This window comes from Schistocerca cancellata, chromosome 11 (assembly GCF_023864275.1).
Source record: "Schistocerca cancellata isolate TAMUIC-IGC-003103 chromosome 11, iqSchCanc2.1, whole genome shotgun sequence".
In the NCBI taxonomy this organism is placed as follows: Eukaryota; Metazoa; Arthropoda; class Insecta; order Orthoptera; family Acrididae; genus Schistocerca; species Schistocerca cancellata.
Genome location: NC_064636.1, coordinates 76176846 through 76199532, shown reverse-complemented (window position 1 = coordinate 76199532; position 22687 = coordinate 76176846). Strand labels below are relative to the sequence as shown.

At 39.6% G+C, this 22687-nt stretch overlaps 1 protein-coding gene across 1 annotated transcript in view; it reads right to left on the bottom strand.

Annotated features, from left to right (window-relative positions):
• The window catches only part of LOC126108219 (uncharacterized), a 66363-nt gene that overhangs the window by 21106 nt on the left and 22570 nt on the right, over nucleotides 1-22687 (bottom strand). The window contains exon 2 of the mRNA XM_049913452.1: nucleotides 7642-8063. Within this exon, the coding sequence (XP_049769409.1) occupies nucleotides 7642-7936 (295 nt within the window). The 5' untranslated portion in view covers nucleotides 7937-8063. The remainder of the gene's footprint in view (nucleotides 1-7641; nucleotides 8064-22687) is intronic.

Here is a 22687-nt window from a genome sequence, read left to right as displayed (position 1 = left end):
TCTTCCAAGTCCTTAGCTGTGTCCGACAGAATTACAATGCCATCGGCGAACCTCAAAGTTTTTATTTCTTCTCCATGGATTTTAATACCTACTCCAAATTTTTCTTTTGTTTCCTTTACTGCTTGCTCAATATACAGATTGAATAACATCGGGGAGAGGTTACAACCCTGTCTTACTCCCTTCCCAACCACTGCTTCCCTTTCATGTCCCTCGACTCTTATAACTGCCATCTGCTTTCTGTACAAATTGTAAATAGCCTTTCGCTCCTTGTATTTTACCCCTGCCACCTTTAGAATTTGAAACAGAAGATAGGAGAGGAAAATATTAAAAAAGATTTTTGGAGCCATGTATGAGGCGGGGCAATGGAGGATATGGAGAGACAAGGAACTGGAAGAACTGTACAGAAATCCTGACTCAGTGACTGAAATTAAGTGTAACAGATTGAGATGACTGGGCCATGTACAGCGAATGTCAGAGGATTGAGCTGTCAAAAAGGTTTACACAGGAAATCCAGGTGGAAAAAGGAGCATGATGTCTGGAACGATGTGGAAAATGATTTGAGAAAGATTGGGGTCAGGAGAGGGAGGAAACAAGCAGAAAATCGTCAGGTTTGGGCTGTGATTATCAGAGAGGCCAAGGCCCTACATGGACTGTAGTGCCAAGGAATAAGTAAGTAGATGGCTATTGACATTACAGACTAAAAGTGGGGTAAGTTAGAATGTCAGCGGCATTTATTGCAGGATTCTAGTGCGAGTTATTTACAAGATCGTATTTTGAAAAGTTCTCAAATCGGCACATGTAAAATACTTGCAGTAGCACACACTAAAGAACAACGCAAGTGTATACATTAATTATGTGGATTCTGATCAGTAACAAGACAATTGATCATCACAGGTTGTGTTAAAAAAACAGGCAGTGGCAATACACACTTCCAGTCTGGTAGGGAATGACTGCTGTACACATGCTAGCATTTCAGTGACGATGTCCGGGCAAGCTGCAGCAATACAAGATGTACAGCTTTCCATCCGCTGTTTGCCGATTGATGGTGACAACGGTAAGTAGTGGTCGAAAGAAACAGATCGCAGATGTCAGGCAGCTGGTGTGGACTTCGGCCAACTTAACCTCACTCAAACATTAGTCGATTTGTGCCTGCATCATAACATTGTTCTTGATTGAAAATGTCAGTTTACGAGCCTAATTCTCGCCATTTGTGGGAGATGTACTGTTTTGTTTCAATATCAAGAAAACAGCGGCTGTGTCTCATCGAATACTCTCAAGTACATACGACATACGGCAAGGACGCTATTAGTGAAAGAACGTGTCGCGAGTTGTTTCAACGCTTCCAGAACGGTGATTTTAACGTCGAAGACCAGTATAGTGGTGGAAGAGAGAATGCTTTGAAGATGCAGAATTGGAGACATTGCCGAGAAGAATTGGCACGATTAGTGGGGGTGACACAGCAAGCCATTTCAAAAGTCTGAAGGCTATGTGCACGATTCAGAAAGAAGGAATTTGGGGTCCCGTGTTAGCAGAAACTGAAAGACATTGAACAGCGTTTGTGTGTTTGTGAACAGTTGCTTCAGAGGCAAAAACAGGAGGGATTTCTGCATCGCGTTGTGAGCAGGGACGAAAAATGGGTTCACTACAATAACTCTAATCGCAAAAAATCATGAGGATATCCCGTCCATGCTTCCACGTCAACGGCCAAACCGAATATTCACGGCTCCAAGATTGTGCTCTGCATTTGGTGGGACCAGCTAAACGTCGTGTACTAAGAGGTGTTAAAACCAAGTGTTATCGAATGTAATTAATACATTTGAGCAGAGCATTAAAAGACAAACGGCTGCAATACAGCGAGAGGCACGATAAAGTGATTTTGCACCACGACAACGATCGATCCCACATTGCAAAAGGGGTCCAAACGTACTTGGAAACGTTAAAATGGGAAATCCTATCTCACCCATCGTATTCTCCACACATTGCTCCCTCTGACTATCACCTGTTTAGATTAATGGTGCATGGCCTGGCTGACCAACACTTCTGATCTCATGAAGAAGTCACAAATTGGATCAATTTGTGGATCTTCAAAAGATGAACAATTTTTTCGACGTGGGATTCGTACGCTGCCCGAAAGATGGGAGGAAGTAGTGGCCAGACATGGAAAATACCTCGAATGATACATGTGTAAACAATTTGTTTCATTAAAGCCTCGAATTTTGGGGAAAAATGGCGGAAGCAAATTTGTACACCCTGTACATTGTTGCACACCATAGGGTGTAGATGGTACGTCCTTGTAGACAGTGTCATTCAGCTTTCCCCACAGAAAAAAAAAGCTACAGGTGTCAAATCTGGGGAATGGGTAGGCAGAGAAACAGTTCCTCTGCATCTAATCTAATGATTTTGAAACGATTTGTGAAGATATGCTGCAGTGCTTCATGCACTATGAGCTAGACAGCCATCATGTTAGTATCATAAGGGAACATCATCTAGCATCCATGGAAAATGGTCTGTTAGAGGGCTGCGCATTCACTGATCCGCCTATGAAAAATGGGCCCACGAGCTAATGGTTCACTATGCAGCACCACACTTTTACAATCCACAGACGCTGACATTACACACGACAACGCCAACGAGGACTGTCAACAGAACAACAGTACAATATTGGCAGTTTACCTGGCTACGGTTAGCAAATGTGGCTTTATCACTGGACAAGATACATGATACATCTGGAGTATCCTGTCATAATGAACATGTACAGAAGTTAACATGAGTCTCACAATCATTCCCAAGCAGCTCTTGTAGGAGAGAGATGTGATAGAGATGGAACCTTTGTCAATGGAGAACGTGTAGAATAACTGCAAAATTCGTGCCACTTTCTCATGCGATTGTGCACGAGGTAATGTGCGGATCAATTGCAACAGCAGTGAGAACATTAACTTCCCCCTGATCTGTTGTCACTTGTTTCCTTCTGTTATGCTGTCTAAGATTTTGATGTAGATGGTTGAAGAGAAGGTTGATGTCTATTGGAATATCTTGTTGCATACACCGTACAAGAACGAACTGCATACTCCCTACACTCTCCATACACCATGAGCATGTTGGCTTTTTCTGCATTGGTAAATCCCAGAGTCCACTCCTGACCTACTGCTTGGACTGTCTCAGACTAAATGATTAGCAAGGTGTAACAAGCACACTGTAAGCAGATGTAACAGCACTGAACCTAGCAACTACGCAGGTTGAATGGCACAAACAAGTGTTGGTGTGGAAACTTTTCAAACTATGATACCTCTTAAATGACTCATAGAATCCTGCAACAAACACCATTGACATTTCAATGACATTAAAGAAGTGTCCAATTCCACTCGTTTGCTGTGACCCATGACATGATCAGTATTGTGGAAATGGCTAGTTCCACGTATATAATATGGTGACAGTGGTGTCACTACATACACATGCAAACAAATGTGAACAAAAATAAAAATGACAAATTTTCACTGCAAAAATAAAATGAAACTAATGGGACAACCACTGAAAATTGGAGATTTAGGGCAGGAAGAAGGTAAATACACAACAATAAAAGAACACTGCACCATCCTAAAACAAGTAATATATAAAAAAAATTAAATACTACATTTCGCTGCACCAACAAAACCACAGGAATCACACATTTCCCATGACCTATATAGCTCAACCACAACTATTGATACCAAAAACCACACCTACAAACCCAAAAAGTGGAATTGCACATTTCCCTGGATCTATGTAGCTCAGCTGCAAAAAAAAAAAAAAACCACACGCACCCTACAACTCCGAACAGTGGAAACAAAACCTCACCAACTCAAAAACCTAAATACCCCATATTCACCACACAAATGAAAACCAACGAACCTACCAATAAAAATACAACAGAAAAAAACATCAGAATTGCTATAGAACAAAACCAAAACAAAAAATACTTACCAACAAATGCTTCCACCAATACCCACAGCAAGTGCGCGCGCACGTGCGCCCACACGCCCCCCCCCCCCCCCCCCCCACACACACACACTTTCTCTCTTCTCTCTCTCTCTCTCTCTCTCTCAGTAACTCGCTGAAAACACTTCCACAATCCACACTACTGCACCAACTACCTAAATTCAAAACCATGTTCGCGCAATGACAACCAAAACTGAAATGAACACATTGAACTTATCACGTCCACATCCCCACCAGAGGGCATAATCAAATACAACAACGTGACATCTACAAACACAACCAGCTCAAAAACACTGGCCAAAGTGACGTCATGCACCACAACACCATTAAGTCACAGGTTGAAGTATACGGGTGGAATCGGACGCTTCCATTGACCCTACTTTTAGCTTGTTAATGTCAATAGATATTGGTCCATTTAAAACAGTGTGTTTGTTTGCACAAAAGTACGCCTTCTGAGTATAAATCTGTTTACTGACTAACAATACGAGCCCCTGGCTACTAATCCATTCTGTGAAAACTGTATATCAATAGCACTTCCCATTTCTGCAACATTTGCGGTGCAAGTTCTAGGTGATTCACACTGTATAGCAATAACTTCCCAGACGTATAAGACATAAAGAAAAAGTTATCTTTAATGATGATAGCAACAACATAGTTATTGAAATGGAAATGGAAATGCCGTGTGGCTTGGGCCTCGCGTCAGGTAGACCGTTCGCCGGGTGCAAGTCTTTCGAGTTGACGCCACTTCGGCGACTCGCGTGTCGATGGGGATGAAATGATGATGAAAGACACACAACACCCAGTCATCACGAGACAGAGAAAATCCCTGGCCCTGCCGGAAATCGAACCCGGGACCCCGTGCGCGGGAAGCGAGAACGCTACTGCAAGACCACGAGCTGCGGACTATAATTATTGAAAAACTCCTACAGCAGAAAGTGAATGAAACCCTCGTGGATGTTTACAATGGGCACTGTGTGTGAAACTAACATTGAATATAAAGAAAATAAACACTACACACTACAGCATAAAGAAGGAAAATAAATGTCGCTTTAAGCGTAGCAGATACAAATCTACAGAGTCTGTAACAAACATGAAGCTTTTTTGGGATTAATATTGATTGTCAATTAATAAGGCATGAACACATGAAGATACTGACAAAAAGAATGTCATCAACATGTTATGCTTTTAGGGTTCCATCATCAGTTTGTAATAGTCAATGTCTTGTGGTGATGTACTATTCCTACAAGCACTCATTTGTTAGCTACGGGATTATTTTCTGGGGATCAGAGGTACAACACTTGGACACAACTTTAAGACTACAGAAAAGGGCTATGAGAATAACAATTAGAAGTAGTAGTTGGCTTCACTGTGAAGAACTGTTTAGGAAATTGGATATCTTTACTGGAATAAGTGAGTATGCCTACCAATCTGCTGTCTAAATCAGGGAAAATATTATTATATATTTTGCTGATAGTTTTCTACACCACAGTGAAACTAGATCCAGTTTGGACTTATATTTATTTACTAAGGAAGAACAAACAGAAAACTCAAAACAGCATTTGCTGTGAAAGAATAAAACTGTATTAATAAATTGCCCAAGGGGATGAAAAAGATTACTAAAATACAGCTGTTTAAAAAGGCAGCTAAGCCATTCTTTATAAGTAATGTATACTATACAATTAAAGATTACTACAGTTATAGATTACTTGGAGGAATCAGTAGTGGTCACATTACAGCACGTGACAACAATGCAATACTTTTACCAAAAAAGTCAAAAGATACGGTATATGACTGTTATATCTTATTCTCCTGAGATAAAGATATCACTCAATATTGGGGGATGATGACAGCTTTCCAGATGGTCTGAAAGGAGGGCATGGAGACAAGCATGAGGCAGAATTCTATGTTTACAGGCCTGGAATCAGTTTTCTAAACAGACTGGAGTTAGTGCAAGAGGCACAGCAGGATGACTGTGGTCAGGACTGACCTGCAAGTGTCTTTAGTGCGTGCAGTGATGAAGTGCAGAACTATGTTTTATAAGTTAGTCTATCTGGAGCCAACTGTGAGTAACATGATACAATAGGGACCATTCAAATGAGACAGTGTAGCATGTTTATCTCAGGAGAATAAGATATAACAGTCATATACTATACCTCTTGACATTTTTTTTTTTTTTTTTGTAAAAGTATTGCATTGTGGTCATGTGCTGTAATGTGACACTGTGTTGTAATGTTCCCCCATTATTATTAACCGCTACTGAGTCCTCCAAATAGTCTTTAACTGCGTAGTATACATTATTTATGAAGAATGGCTCAGCTGCCTTTTTAAACAGTTGTATTTAAGTAATCTTTTTCATCCCCTTGGGCAATTTATTAATTCAATTTTTTTCTCCGACAGGAAATGCTGTTTTGAGTTTTCTGTTTGTTCTTCATTGGTAAATATAAGTCCAAACTGGATCTAGTTTCACAGTGGTTTAGAAAACTATCAGCAAAATATATAATAATATTTTCCCTGATTTAGGCAGCAGATTGGTAGGCATACTCACTTATTGCAGTAAAGATATCCAGTTTCCTAAACAGTTCTTCACAGTGACGCCAACTACTAGGCCTACTTCTAGTTGTTATTCTTGTAGCCCTTTTCTGTAGTCTTAAAATAGTGTCCAAGTGTTGTGCCTTTTATCCCCAGAAAATAGTCCCTTAGCTAACAAATGAGTGCTTGTCGGAATAGTACATCACCACAAACATTGACTGTTACAGACTGATGATGGAACCCCACAAGTATAACATGTCGATGACGTTCTTTTTGTCAGTATATTCGTGTGTTCACACCTTGTTGATTGACAATCAATATTCATCCCAAAAAACTTTGTGTTTGTTACAGAATCGTTTGCTCCGCCTGGTGATCCTAATTTATGTTTTGGATAGTTTTGCTACATTATTTCAGAGAAATGTCTGGCTGGTTCCTTCATCGAGACCACGGTTGACTATTTGTTCATTTCTCATAAAAGCATACTTCTATATTTTGTATGTATGTGTATTTTTCAGCTATCTGCTTTCATTATATTCTGATTACAGGTGCTATATCATTGTGAGATGATCCCTGGACTGATGAATGGATGGATGGATGAATGAATGAATAAATAAACCATACCAATCTTCAGACTGTAGACAACAACAACAACAACGTTTGGATACCTGAGGTGGCCGAATATTTGAATGACAGTGGTGGTGACGATACTGATAATAAGACATGACACTGCAACTGTTCTATATAATCAGATGGTCCCTTCAGACTTTATTTCCGTAAGCATGAAACTGATTACTGAGACATGGCAAGCAAAAGGGTAGTGTAGGGCCATTTCCACCTAACCTAGACCCCAGCTAAACTACAGATAAGTCTGTCGTGACAACCAAGATGTCAAGACGTGGGTGACTGTCTGATGTCACACTCTACTCCATTTTTATGGACAGATGTTATGCAGAGATGAAGAAATGTTCTTGTATGGGGAGCTACATCAAACCAAACTTAAGACCACAACGATAACAACAGTTTGGACACTTGAGGTAGCCAAATATGTGAATGATGGCAGAGATGATGATGATTAAAAGAAGTGACATAAACAGTAGTTCATTCACACTTCGTTTCAGTATGCACGAAATTTCTTACCGATTGTGGTGAACAGCAGTGCGGTGTAGGCGTCGCCCACCGAAGCGACGGTGTCCAAGTAGAGCGGCAGCAAGACGACGGCCACCGCCGACGAAAGGGCGAGCATCAAGGCGAGGGCCGCAACCTCCGCCGCCTCCCTCGCCGGCGACAGGGTGACACCGCCCCCGTCCGCATCGTACTCGTCGTCGTCACTGCAGTAGCCGCCGGGCCCGCCAGCCCCCGCGCCGGAGGTGGCGTCGTACTCGTGCGAACCGTCTCGCACGAGCAGGTCCTGACGCTCCTCGCGGTCTCCCATCTCGGCCCGATGTTTTGGGCAACGCCCCGCCTCGGCTTCAATACGTCACAACCAACGCCGGGGGACGCCCACTCACATCCCCGCACGGATTAGCAGCTGCCCACTTGACTCGAGGCCGGAAGTATTTCTGTTTAACAGCCGCAGTAACATTGTTACGACAGCTATGCGAACTTCCACCTAACCCATTTCTTAATATCTTATTTTTCCTTCTTCTTTATATCTAATCAGTCTAAGACGAAAGTTTAGTGACATTTAGTTTGGAGGGGTAACATATCATCTGACATCATATCGTGAAGACATGACACATCTACAAGTTATAGTTTCTACAAGATTGATTTAAGCACCGCAATGTACATGAAGGCAGCGGATATTTTTCTTCGGTACGCTTTTACCCTTTTGAATGTAGCAGTATCGTCGTTAAACTATCGATATCTTTTTTTTCTCCGAACTGTGCATCAATATTCTTGCGGTGGGGCTACTTAATCAATTTCTCGGTGGAGTAAAAAGCTTCAAAATCAAAGATTTAATACCACTAAATCAATGAAAAGTTTCAAAATTCTGTAAAAGCCACTCCCTAAAATTTAATATCTTCTCGAAATTCACCCGCCCGATATACAAGTATAAACTCAATACTGCAGTTGGGTTTATCTGTGGAATTATCTCTTTGCGTTTGTTGTGTGAAACATCTGATGGTATTTGAATTACGACGTAATGTTTGCATACGTCAATACAATGCATTATTGGTAGTGGGAGGGAAAGTGATGGATGTTTTGTTTTCTAAACAAAACTATAACTTTTTTTTCCAAAGCGGTTAATTTTCATAGAAAAGGAATTATTGTAGTGCAAAATAAACAAAGTAAGAAAATTATTCACCAGCTAAAGGGACAAATTCGTTTTCATGCAGTGCGTGGCCCGGTAACAGGACAGAAAGAAACCAAATTTTAAGAAAGGTTAGGACTGAGAAAACCCATCAGTTTGAGAAAGAAACCAAAAAACATAATTATAGGTTATTACATCAGCATAAACAATTATTGACTAGGAATTTTCAACAGTCAGCAGATATTTCAGCTCTACCCAATTTTAACTCAGTCAATGTGAAATGTCAGATATCCTTATTGCATCAAAATATTCTAGGACTGAGAAATAAAATTAATGAATTAATTATCTGCATATATGAAGTTCCCCTCTAGGGTAGCAAATTGCTCACAAACTGTCATTGATAATATCTTTATAGAAATGTCCAATAAACAAAATTATGTTACAAAAACAATAGTCAATGGCCTCTCAGACCGTGACATGCAGTTCCTTCTGTTAAATGTTAAAAATGAGCAGGATATAAAATCTGTCAAAACATTTAGGACACAAAAAGTCGCCACTGGAAAAATCTTGGAAGTAGAAAAATTATAGAAGTCGAATTTCACAAATATCGAGCACCTGAAGGTAACATTAATCGGTTCATAAACCACACTGAAGTTGTACTGGCCCATTTAACAACCAAAAACAAAGAAATAGTGGTTGCTGGTGATTTCAATGTAGACTTCCTTAAAGACTCTCCCGATAAAAACTTATTTGAGTTAGTAACACTATCATTCAACTTAATTCCCACTGTCAAGTTCCCCACTAGGGTAGCAAATTGCTCACAAACTGTCATTGATAACGTCTTTATAGAAAAGTCCAATGAACAAAAATATATTACAAAACCAATAGTCAATGGCCTCTCTGACCACGACATGCACTTCCTTCTGTTAAATGTTAATAATGAGCAGGATATAAAATCTGAGCTCAAGAGGGTAATCAATAAGCCAGAAATTGATTATTTTAGGACACCCCTCAGAGACATTCACTGGAATGATGTTTACAGTGCTCATGGCATGAATGAAAAAGTATAACACTTTTGCTAATAAAGTGCTTACCTTATTTGAACACTGTTTCCCCCCAAAACTAACCAAGGTTAGAGCTAAGTCTATAAAAAAGTCATGGATTACTCAAGGAATAGGGGTATCTTGTAAAACAAAAAGAAAACTATCTGTCAATCTGAAACAGTTCTGATGTTGATGCTATAGCACATTACAAGAAATACTGCAAAATATTAAAGACTGTAGTACGGATGTCAAAGCAAATATATTACAAGGAAAAGATAGTCATATAACAAAATAAAGACAATATGGGATATAGTGAAGGAGGAGACTGGTAGAACCAGACATATAGAGGGACAAATAGCATTAAGAGTAAATGATATGTTGGTGACAGATGTGTGTAGTGTTGCAGAACTTTTTAACAAACATTTTATAACTGTTACTGAAAAATGGGGTTGTCAGGTTCTGTAGATGCTGCTATGGAATACCTCAGACCAAACATTTCAAGTAACTTCCATAATATGAATTTGACCCTCACTACCCCAGCAGAAATAATTTCCATCATAAAATCTTTAAAATCAAAAACATCTAGTGGGTATGATGAAATATCAACAAAGTTAATTAAAGAATGTGATTCTGAGTTAAGTAACATATTAAGCTATCTGTGTAACCAGTCATTTATCAGTGGAATATTTCCTGAATGGTTGAACTATGCTGAAGTTAAGCCATTGTTTAAGAAGTGAGATAATGAAATAGCATCAAATTTCTGTCCAATTCCACTTTTGCCAGCATTCTCAAAAATTTTAGAAAAAGTAATGTACAATCGGCTTTATAACCATCTTATCTCAAGTAACATACTGTCAAAGACGCAGTTCAGATTTCTGAAGGGTTCTGATGTCGAGAAGGCTGTCTACACTTACGGTGAAAATGTGCTTAATTCATTAGACAAAACGTTGCAGGCAACTGGTATATTTTGTGATCTGTCAAAGGCACTTGACTGAGTAAATCACAATATCCTTTTAAGTAAATTAGAATATTATGGTGTAACAGGAAATGCTGCAAAATGGTTCAAATCTTATATCTCTGGCAGAAAACAAAGGGTGTTATTAGGAAAAAGACATGTATTAAGCTATCAGGCATCATCCAACTGGGAACTAATTACATGTGGGGTGCCACAGGGTCCCATTCTTTTTCTTGTGTATATCAATGACCTTTCATCAATAACATTACCAGATACCAAGTTTGTTTTGTTTGCCGATGATACAAACACTGCAATAAACAGCAAATCAAGTGTAGTCTTAGAAAGTAGTCTTAGAAAGATTGGCTAATGAAATATTTGTGGACATTAATCACTGGTTCCTAGCCAATACGGTTCAGAACTTGTAAGGGGTGTCCCACTAGAATATGCCTAACATACGATGACAAGCAGATAGAAGAAGTGGACAGTGTTAAATTCTTGGGATTACAGCTTGATAAAAAAATCAATTGGGAGGAGCACACCACAGAACTGCTGAAGCGTCTTAACAAATCTCTATTTGCAATGCGAATTCTGTCAGACATAGGGGATATAAAAATGGAAAAGCTGGTATACTATGCTTACTTTCATTCCATAATGTCATATGGGATTATTTTTTGGGGTAATTCATCAAGCGAAGCTAAAGTTTTCCAGTCACAAAAACATGTAGTAAGAGTTATATGTGGTGTGAACTCAAGAACATCCTACAGAAGCCTGTTTAGGGAACTAGGGATACTAACTACTGCTTCCCAATATATTTATTCCTTAATGAAATTTGTCATTAAAAATATATCACTTTTTCAAACCAACAGCTCAATTCATGGAATCAATACTAGAAATAAGAATAATCTTCACAAGGATTTAAAGTCACTTAGTCTTGTACAGAAAGGTGTGCATTATTCAGGAACATACATTTTCAGTAACTTCCCATCAGCCATAAAAATCTTAACAACCAATGAAATTCAGTTTAAGAGAAGCCTAAAGGATGTATTCATGGCCAACTCCTTCTACTCCATTGATGAATTTCTCAGTAGAACCAACTGATACATGTTTATAACCTTATAAGTAAAAAAATGCTTTTTTATTTTAAAATCATTGCATTAGTGTTTGTAAAATGATTCTTTCATATAGTGTTCATTAAAAAAATGATGATCATTCCACTTAGGACCTGTGGGAGGTACATTAGCTTATTTGTTTCAGTTGTAAATATTTGTCATGTATTATTGTTTTTCTGACATGTTCTACATCCTGGAGGACCTCCTTACTACAGATCAGTTAGAATGAAAGTAAATCTAATCTAATCTTGAAACATAGTCTTCAAATGAGAACACTTATTGCCAATCTGAACAGAGTCTGTTTTTTTGTGTGGCATATATCACTCTTTTATGGATCCGCAAATAGTCAGCTCACTTCACTCTCTGTGGCCCCAGTCAAAAGACATTTCAAACAGTCCTTTTCACAAAACACACTGCAGCGGTGTCAACTGGCTAATTCCTCATGCAAATCCAGAACTCATTGGATGGTCTCAGATTTCTTAGAAGCCTCATCAGTAAACAAATTAGCATTGAAGCTGAGCAAATACAATACAGAAACCTACAATGAACAACCACGATAAAGAAACTGACAAGAAACTACAATAAAGTGTAAGAATGCTCTGGAATCCCTAACAACAGATGTTGGCCAGATAAAGGGGGTAAATAAATTTAAATATTTTGATGAAGTTATCCAAGAAAATTGCTTAGAAAAATTCGCTGTACAAGAAAGGGTACATAAAATGGAGAGAGCTTATGAAATAACTGGGAATGTCTGCAGCAAAAGGTGTCTGTCTAAAAATTTGAAGATACGGCACTACAACACAGTAGTAAAACCAGAAACACTTTATGCAAGAGAATGTTTAGTACTGAACTACAAATTACACAAATTTGACATTCTAGAACCAAAAATGATTCGAAAAATACTTGGGCCACCAAAATATACAGAGGAATGGAAATTAAGAAGCAATGAAGAATTTTATCACAACATAGAAAACAATTTGATGCTATTTCTTTATCTCACTTCTTAAACAGTGGCTTAACTTCAGCATATTTCAACCATTCAGGAAATATTCCACTGATAAATGACTGGTTACACAGACAGCTTAATATGTTACTTAACTCAGAATCACATTCTTTAATTAACTCTGTTGATATTTCATCATACCCACTAGATGTTTTAGATTTTATGATGGAAATTATTTCTGCTAGGGTAGTGAGGGTCAAATTCATATAATGGAAGTTACTTGAAATGTCTGGTCTGAGGAATTCCATAGCAGCATCTACAGAACCTGACAACCCCATTTTTCAGTAACAGTTATAAAATGTTTGTTAAAAGTTCTGCAACACTACACACATCTGTCACCAACATATCATTTACTCTTAATGCTATTTGTCCCTCTATATGTCTGGTTCTACCAGTCTCCTCCTTCACTATATCCCATATTGTCTTTATTTTGTTATATGACTATCTTTTCCTTGTAATATATTTGCTTTGACGTCCGTATTACAGTCTTTAATATTTTGCAGTATTTCTTGTAATGTGCTATAGCATCAACATCAGAACTGTTTCAGATTGACAGTTAGTTTTCTTTTTGTTTTACAAGATACCCCTATTCCTTGAGTAATCCATGGCTTTTTTATAGACTTAGCTCTAACCTTGGTTAGTTTTGGGGGGAAATAGTGTTCAAATAAGGTAAGCACTTTATTAGCAAAAGTGTTATACTTTTTCATTCATGCCATGAGTGCTGTAAACATCATTCCATTGAATGTCTCTGAGGGGTGTCCTAAAATAATCAATTTTTGGCTTATTGATTACCCTCTTGAGCTCAGATTTGACAGATTTTATATCCTGCTCAGTATTAACATTTAACAGAAGGAACTGCATGTCATGGTCAGAGAGGCCATTGACTATTGGTTTTGTAATATATTTTTGTTCATTGGACTTTTCTATAAAGACGTTATCAATGACAGTTTGTGAGCAATTTGCTACCCTAGTGGGGAACTTGACAGTGGGAATTAAGTTGAATGATAGTGTTACTAACTCAAATAAGTTCTAATTGGGAGGGTCTTTAAGGAAGTCTACATTGAAATCACCAGCAACCACTATTTCTTTGTTTTTGGTTGTTAAATGGGCCAGTACAGCTTCAATGTGGTTTATGAACCGATTAACGTTACCTGCAGGTGCTCGATATTTGTGAAATTCGACTTCTATGATTTTTCTACTTCTGAGATTTTTCCAGTGGCGACTTTTTGTGTCCTAACGTTTTGACAGAATAACAACAATCATAGTATCTGAATAAGGTGAAGCCTCCCATGGTGCATATGATGCAGATTTTGCATCAACAGAGGAAGAATTAAATACCCTGAATCAGTCAACTACAGAGGTACGTGTTAGTCGTGTTAAGAAACCATGGTCAGTGAAGACGAGTCATAAGCTCTATGCATCAAGAAAGCTCAGAGAAATTACCAACGCTATGGTTGAATACACTACAGCAAAATTGACCACACTCTTCAAAGTAGAAATTCCAGCTTCAGAAGAAAATGAACCAAAGCACTCTTGCCCCTATTGCCAGGAATTTTTCACAAATATCAATTCAGCTGTTGAATATTGTGCATCCTACAGTGAAAAGGTGCGAGTTTTAACTCTTATTCCAGAGACATTTTCAGAGAAAACAATTTTGAACCACATTCCATCAGTGTCAAAGTACTTGATTGGGACTGTTCTCGCCAGAGTGCCAACAAAAAAGACACTATAACTGTAATAGTTGAAGGGCAGAAAGTTGTGAAAGTAAAGACATACATGACTAGCAGTATTAAAGAAACTTTTGCAATTTATAAGAGCAACTACACAACTTCACATATTGGAAGATAAAAATTTTGTACACTACGACCTAAGTGGGTAGTTCCACACCCACCTAAAGATGTCTGCTTATGTGTCTACTGCGTGCATTTTGAACTTTGTTTGGTAACTTTGAAGAACTTACCGGAGCACGTTACATATGACATCTTTGTTGGGCGCTTGAAGTCATTAGTAGTCTGTGACGTAAAGTGAGAGACTTGTTTGTTTCGAGAATGTGGGGACTGCCTTGGAAAGGGAGACCTGTCTTTAGACACCTGGCCTGGAAGACATAGCAGATAACTCTGCAGAAATTACATATGCGACATGGGAGGAAAATAAATGGAGAAAACTGTTGCCTTTGACAGTTTCATTGAAGAACTTGGCAAATGGTCAGTGAAACCAGTAACACACCAGTATCTGAAGAAATTGCAACAACAACACATTGCAGAAGTGAAAGGGTGTGTATAGGCTGAAGAACTATGTTTAGTGATTCACTGTGATTTTGCTGAGAACTGTTCTGTAATTCTACCACAAGAATACAAGGGTGTCATTGGAATAATGACCAGGTTTCAATTTTTTACAGGAGTGATATATTTTCAAAACAAGATCACAAGTGTTGCAGTTATAAGTGATGACACAGGACATGACTCAGTTCATGCTTTGATAGCAATGCACAAAATTCTTCAACTGCAAACAAGGGCAGAGAAGATCATCATTATTTCTGATGGTGCTCCTAGTCAGTTTAAAAACTGTTACCAGCAGTTTGAATTGAGTAAGTTGCTTGTGCCAATTGACTGGGTATACAGTGCTACTGGTCATGGGAAGGGGCCCTGTGATCATGTAGGAGGCCTGCTGAAGCACCATGCTACAAAACATAATCTTTCCAGACCAAATACAGCTGCAATTCAGAATGCCGAGGATTTTAAGAGAGTCGTGAAATCTTACACATCCACAGCCCTCATTCTTTTGTCCGAAGAGGAACTTGAAGAATTCCGTGAGCAGAAAACAGAAGAATGGTCCAAACAAACTGCACTTGTGAAAGGAATTCAGAAGACACATTTTTGGACTCAAAATGATGGGTGAACTCATATTGCACACATTTTAAACAGCAAGAAAGAAGGAATTTCATTCGTTTGGGCAACACCTCAGAAACAGCAGGATAATATTCAGATTCTTAACCTGAGAAGGGGGGTGTTTATGGTGTTTGTGTATGGCTGTGACTGGTGGATTGCAGAGACTGTAGTCATCAGTTATGAGTTAAACGAAACTGTAGTGAACTTTATGCTACCACATGGACAAGCTGCTGGATATAGGTTTCCAGCTGAAGGACAGCAACAATTCCATCAGTGCTCACTTCCTGTTCACAATGTTTTGAAGATCATAAGTGCTCAAGTTCCTGTAGGTTCAACAGGAAGGCATCACTCTATATCAAAGGAAGATACTGAAGCAGTGGAACACATTTTTAGTTCATTGACTGGCTAATTTCAGTACAAAACACAGTGCACAGAAGTTGTATAAATTGGAACAGTTTAAAATGCTTGAAAAATGAGTATCTTACTCATATTTCAGAATTAAAATTATGTTAAATAAGGCTAGGTTTTGATTTTTATGCCACGGTTATGTGCTAATAAAACAGATTTTATGTATGGCAGAAATTTCAATTGCTTATAAAACCTGTTCAGCCTAAAAGTGGAAGCTCTCCTTTTCAGGCAATGTAGAACTGTATGATACTAATCAACAGAAAAAAATCACAATTGTATGGATTTGCGTTTTTGAAAAAAAAAATTTCCCCGTAAATTATAAAAAAGGTTCAGAAGCTATAGCAAAAGAACTTTGACAGATACGTCCAAATGGAGGATTTCTGTGTAATAATAAGGCAATTACCTTTCAAATAAAAAAAAAGTATCTAGAACTGTTCCAGAGATTTTAAAATTTTTTCAAAAGTTCGCATCTTCAAAATGATATGTGCAGTGTCATCTTTGCAGGGCTGTATCTCGGAACAGAAATTTCTTTGGAGAAAACAAAAAAATATGTATTCCTTACTTACTCGTTCATTTTAACATATGCTAAATTTAATAACATCTGAGACTATGTAGGTAAGATTTTTTCCTAGCCTGCCTGAATTGATATGGACTGTGCCTAACACGTTGATGAATGTAAGTAGCCAAAATGGGCAGATTTTTAGACAGAGATAGACTGGATGGCAAATGTTGCTAAGCTAAACCTTTCCAAGGTTTGGAAGATGCGGTATTCCCATTTAAGCCCGTTATGTATACGAATGCCTCAGAAATTCGAGCCATGTACCCTTCGATTTGCTGGTTCTCATGTGCAATAGTAATTTCCTGTGGGCTTTTGTTGCCAGAACAGGATTGAACGTAATTGGTTTGTGTGAGGTTTATTGCTAAACAATTTACTATGAACCAATTCATAGCATCTGCAAGTAACTGGTTGGTGTTAAACTGTATGTTTGTGGATGTTTTAGAGTCGGTAACAATGCTTGTGTGACTTTGTGAAGTTGTTTGCTTTATTAGCAGTAGGTCAATATACGGGGTGATTTTTTCCACCGTGTAGAAACTCTAGGGATTGAGCGATGAGAGGATACAGAACAAAAGGCCTAATGAACTTGTGTTCGGAAATGCATGGTCTCCACGCTCGAGACCATTTATTCAATCATACATTGTTAACTAGACAGTGGTCTAATATGCACTGTACTATACAGTCACAGTTACAGTATGTATTGAAAATGGTTTCCATGTGCCTCAATGCATGCATGTGCATGCCATAGCACATTCTGTTTCACACATTCACTTTGACCAGGGCGCATCCGAACAATGTCAAATGCAGCATGAATACGTTACTCCAGTGTCTCCACATCTAGAATTGGCTCTGCATACACGATACTTTTGAGATGTCCATCACAGGAGAGTCTCTAAAGGAACGGAAGGTTCCAAATGATTGGAAAAGAGCACAGGTAGTTCCAGTTTTCAAGAAGGGTCGTCGAGCAGATGCGCAGAACTATAGGCCTATATCTCTGACATTGATCTGTTGTAGAGTTTTAGAACATATTTTTTGCTCGTGTATCGTGTCATTTCTGGAAAACCAGAAACTTCTCTGTAAGAATCAACACGGATTCCGGAAAAAGCAATCATGTGACACCCAGCTCACTTTATTTGTTCATGAGACCCAGAAAATATTAGAAACAGGCTCCCAGGTAGATGCCATTTTCCTCGACTTCCGGAAGGCGTTCGATACAGTTCTACACTGTCACCTGATAAACAAAGTAAGAGCCTACGGAATATTAGACCAGCTGTGTGGCTGGACTGAAGAGTTTTTAGCAAACAGAACACAGCATGTTGTTCTCAATGGAGAGACATCTGCAGACGTTAAAGTGACCTCTAGCATGCCACAGAGGAGTGTTATGGGACCATTGCTTTTCACAATATATATAAATGACCTAGTGGACAGTGTCGGAAGTTGCATGCGGCTTTTCACGGATGATGCTGTAGTATACAGAGAAGTTGCAGCATTAGAAAATTGCAGAGAAATGCAGGAAGATCTGCAGTGGATAGGCACTTGGTGCAGGGAGTGGCAACTGACCCTTAACATAGACAAATGTAATGTATTGCGAATACATAGAAAGAAGGATCCTTTATTGTATGATAGCGAAACAAACACCGATAGCAGTTACTTCTGTAAAATATCTGGGAGTATGCGTATGGAACGATTTGAAGTGGAATGATCATATAAAATTAATTGTCAGTGAGGTGGGTGCCAGGTTGAGATTCATTGGGAGAGTCCTTAGAAAATGTAGTCTATCAACAAAGGAGGTGGTTTACAAAACACTCATTCGACCTATACTTGAGTATTGCTCATCAGTGTGGGATCCTTACCAGGTCGGGTTCACAGAGGAGATAGGGAAGATCCAAAGAAGAGTGCTGCGTTTCGTCACAGGGTCATTTGGTAACCGTGATAGCGTAACGGAGATGTCTGGCAAACTCGAGTGGCAGACTGTGCAAGAGAGGCGCTCTGCATCGCGGTGTAGCTCGCTGTCCAGGTTTCGAGAGGGTGCGTTTCTGTATGAGGTATCGAATATATTGCTTCCCCCTACTTATACCTCCCAAGGAGGTCACGAATGTAAAATTAGAAAGATTTGAGCATGCACGGAGGCTTTCCGGCAGTCATTCTTCCCGCAAACCATACGCGACTGGAACGGGAAAGGGAGGTAATGACAGTGGCACGTAAAGTGCCCTCCGCCACACACCGTTGGGTGGCTTGTGGCTTGCGGAGTATAGATGTAGACGTCAATGTTTGCTGTTTGATATAAGATATGACATGCAGTATTCTTAGACAAATTGTTTTTACATTTTCACTGGATGATTTCAATATTGTTCAACTTCAAAGGAATATGGGACACACTTAACTAATCTTTTGTACCCTACATCCTGGATGATGGCTAAGCAGTAGATGACTAATGGGACAAATAAACAGCTGATGCTTAAAATGCATTTTATGGGCGCTCAACAGCGAGGCATCAGCACCCTTACACTCATTAAAATAAACAAATGAGGAGATAATCTCTGAAACTGCTGCAGACTCATGCACTCGAAATGACGACGCACTCACCCTGTCTCGCATGCACTAAAGCAACTTAGAAAGAGGGAGAGTAGCTATATGTGAAATTAAAACACAGAGAAAGTAAAACACAAAAGAGCTAAAAGAAAAGCACAGGGAAATGTGACTGGCTGACCACTTAGAATAAACGTGAGTGAGCCAGTCACCTTGTTAACACATTAAAACAATCTCTCTAATATCTTGGGAAAAATGTTGAATAATTCACAAAACTTTAAAACTCAAACCACATTAATTTGGATGTTATTTAAAATAGAAGACAGATCTGGTGGCAAATCCACCACTGCCCACTGATCAGAAAGTAAAACACAGTCCAATACAATATGGATCACAGTTATATGTACACCACAAGCTCCAAACATTGGAGGGTCCTCTCACTGGAGCAAGGAGCCAAGTGTCACAGGGTTGTGGCCTATGCAAAGACAAGTAAGGAGAACCTCAGCCTGTCAACATGGCCGGAAGGAGGTATGCCACGGCCACGTTGTGGGCTTTGCTAGACGGAGTTTATTGTTTGTCAATTCCAGCCACCCGTCTTCCCATCAATGCGTACTTTGTACCTCAGGAGCAAGGTTTTATCATACAGGGAGATGGCACACTGAAATAACTGAGGATACAACATGCCTCCTTGGCTGCTAGATCTGCCCTTTCATTCCGTGCAATATTCGAGTGCCCTGGTTCCCAGCAGAAAGACACTTCCTTCCACAGTTGTAGCTGGAGGAGGGCATGCCGGATATTCTGGACTACTTTATCTGCTTGGTACAAATGTTCGAGAAAGTGAAGGGCACTCAGAGAATTGGAACAGGCAAGAAATTTAGCACTGGAAGAACCTCATCTGCTCCAAGGATTGCAAGATTGCATATAATTCTGCTTGCAAGGGAACCTCCCCATCACAACCCCCTCAGATTTAGTTATAAGTTGGAACAGTGGATAGGCCTTGAAAAACTGAACAAAGATCAATCGAGAAAACAGGAAGAAGCTGTGTGGAACTATGAAAAAAATAAACAAAATATACAAACTGAGTAGTCCATGCGCATGATAAGCAACTTCATGGACAGTGTAGACTAAGGAGCGCCGTGGTCCCGTGGTTAGCGTGAGCAGCTGCGGAACGAGAGGTCCTAGGTTCAAGTCTTCCATCAACTGAAAAATTTACTTCTTCTTTTTTGCAAAGTTATGATCTGTCCGTTCATTCATCGACGTCTCTGTTCACTGTAATGAGTTTAGTGTCTGTGTTTTGTGACCGCACCGCAAAACCGTGCGATTAGTAGACGAAAGGACGTGCCTCTCCAATGGGAACCGATAACATTTGATAGCAAGGCCATAAGTCAACCGATTCCTCCACAGGAAAACATGTCTGATATATTCTATACGACACTGGTGATGGCATGTGCGTCACATAATTGTCTGAAAATAAAAAATTAAAATTTTCACTCGAGGGAAGGTTTGAACCAAGGACCACTCATTCCGCAGCTGCTCACGGTAACCACGGGACCACGGTGCTCCTGAGCCCACACCCTTGTTTATGTTGGCTATCTTGCCCATGGACTACTCAGTTTATATATTTTGCTTATTTTTTTCATAGTTCCACACAACTTCTTCCTGTTTTCTCGATTGATCTGTGTTCAGTTTTTCAAGGCCTATCCACTGCTCCAACTTATAACTAAATCTGAGGGGGGTGCGATGGGGAGGTTCCCTTGTTAGAAGACTAATTCTTGAGGCAGTCAGTCCTGGAGGACACAATCCGGGAAAATGACAGAGAAACCAACTGAGGCCCCATCTGCAAAGGCAGCTACATACTTGTGGTGGTCATACAAAATGCCAGAAAATATTGCATTAAAGACAGAAGCAGTAGTGTGATCTCTCCTGTACTGCACCAAATCTAAAACTATCGTGGACCTCAGCAGTAACCAGGGTGACAGACGGAGTTGCAACTCTAGCTACTCCATACAGAGTGAATCCAGCACACATTGCACACGGGTCCCAAATGGCAGTGTGGCTCGTAGAGGGTCGGAGAAAAGGCATTCCGGAGGCAGCCGAGCAGTAGTATGGTATGTGGGTGAAGTTGGAGCTGGGAGGAACTTACGTACCTGATGCACCACACAATGAGTTGCAATTGGATGATGCGTGGCAGTTCCCCAGCCTCAGCACAGAGACTGGGTATGGGACTGGTCCTATAAGCACCCATGGCCAGCCTAATCCCCTCATGGCAGACAGCATCAATGATCTTCAAATAAGAAGGCCACGCTGATCTGTACACCGTGCAACCCGTAGTCCAGCCGGGAGCGCACGAAAGCCCTATAAAACTGGAACAGACGCACCACTGTCTGTTGGCCAAGATCTGTGGCTGAGGCACTTTATGATGTTTATTGCCTTGATGGTTCTGACTTTCAGGCCCCTCAGATGTGGCAACCATGACAATTTGGAGCTAAAAATGAGGCCCAGAAACATCACCGAGTCTCTAAAACGTATGGTGATATCCCTCATATGCAAGCCAGGTAAATTAAAAACATGATGAGAAACAGTGCTGTTTTTCTGGGGGAATGCTGGGGGATGCGTACCCCTAAACTTTTTCATCGACAAAGTAATTTTTTTACAATGTTGGTTGGTCCTCCACTAATGTTGTTCCAGCCCATGGACTATGTATGCTATTGGTTCATGAAAGGCAGACATCTTGCTACTGATAGCACGAGTAAAGTAAGAAGGCATGAAGACTACAGCAGTCATGAACTAAAGTCATTTTGGAAACTGTTGTAATGCTATTAATGTAAGTCACACTGTAGTTTTATAGTTAAATAAATTTTCAGCTGTATTAAAACCTGGGTCAGTTGAAGCATGGGATACCACCCATCATCTATGCCATTTTGGGAGCCAAACAAGGTTACAAGTGTAGTTTCTATTGTTGTTGATGATATTTGTGGATGGATTTTGTTGTATTGTGTCTTTTAGTGGTGATTTAAAGGTTAAAATATGTGTTCGGTAATATTTCCTTGTATTGTTTTATATGTCGGAGGGTTGATTGGACTCACCTGTTTCATTTGAGGTGTATTAGAGTTCAATTGAAGTGTACAATACCATTTTATTTTATTGTCCAGGGGTTGATGGGAATCACATGCTTCATTTGAAGGGATATAAAATGAAGTGTTCAATACCACATTCTCTTGTATGTTTGGGTGTTTCTCATTATCACCTGCTTCATCTGAGCTGTAAAGTCAACTGAAGAGTCCAATACCATTTCTTTTGTAGTTCGACATGTTAATGACGTCATGGCTAAATGCAGACAGGTGGTATCCCATGCTTCAGTTATAAGTAATTTTCGCTGCATTATATCCAATGTCAGAGTACCCTCAAACTTTTTTTTACAAAAAAAGCACTGATGAGAAC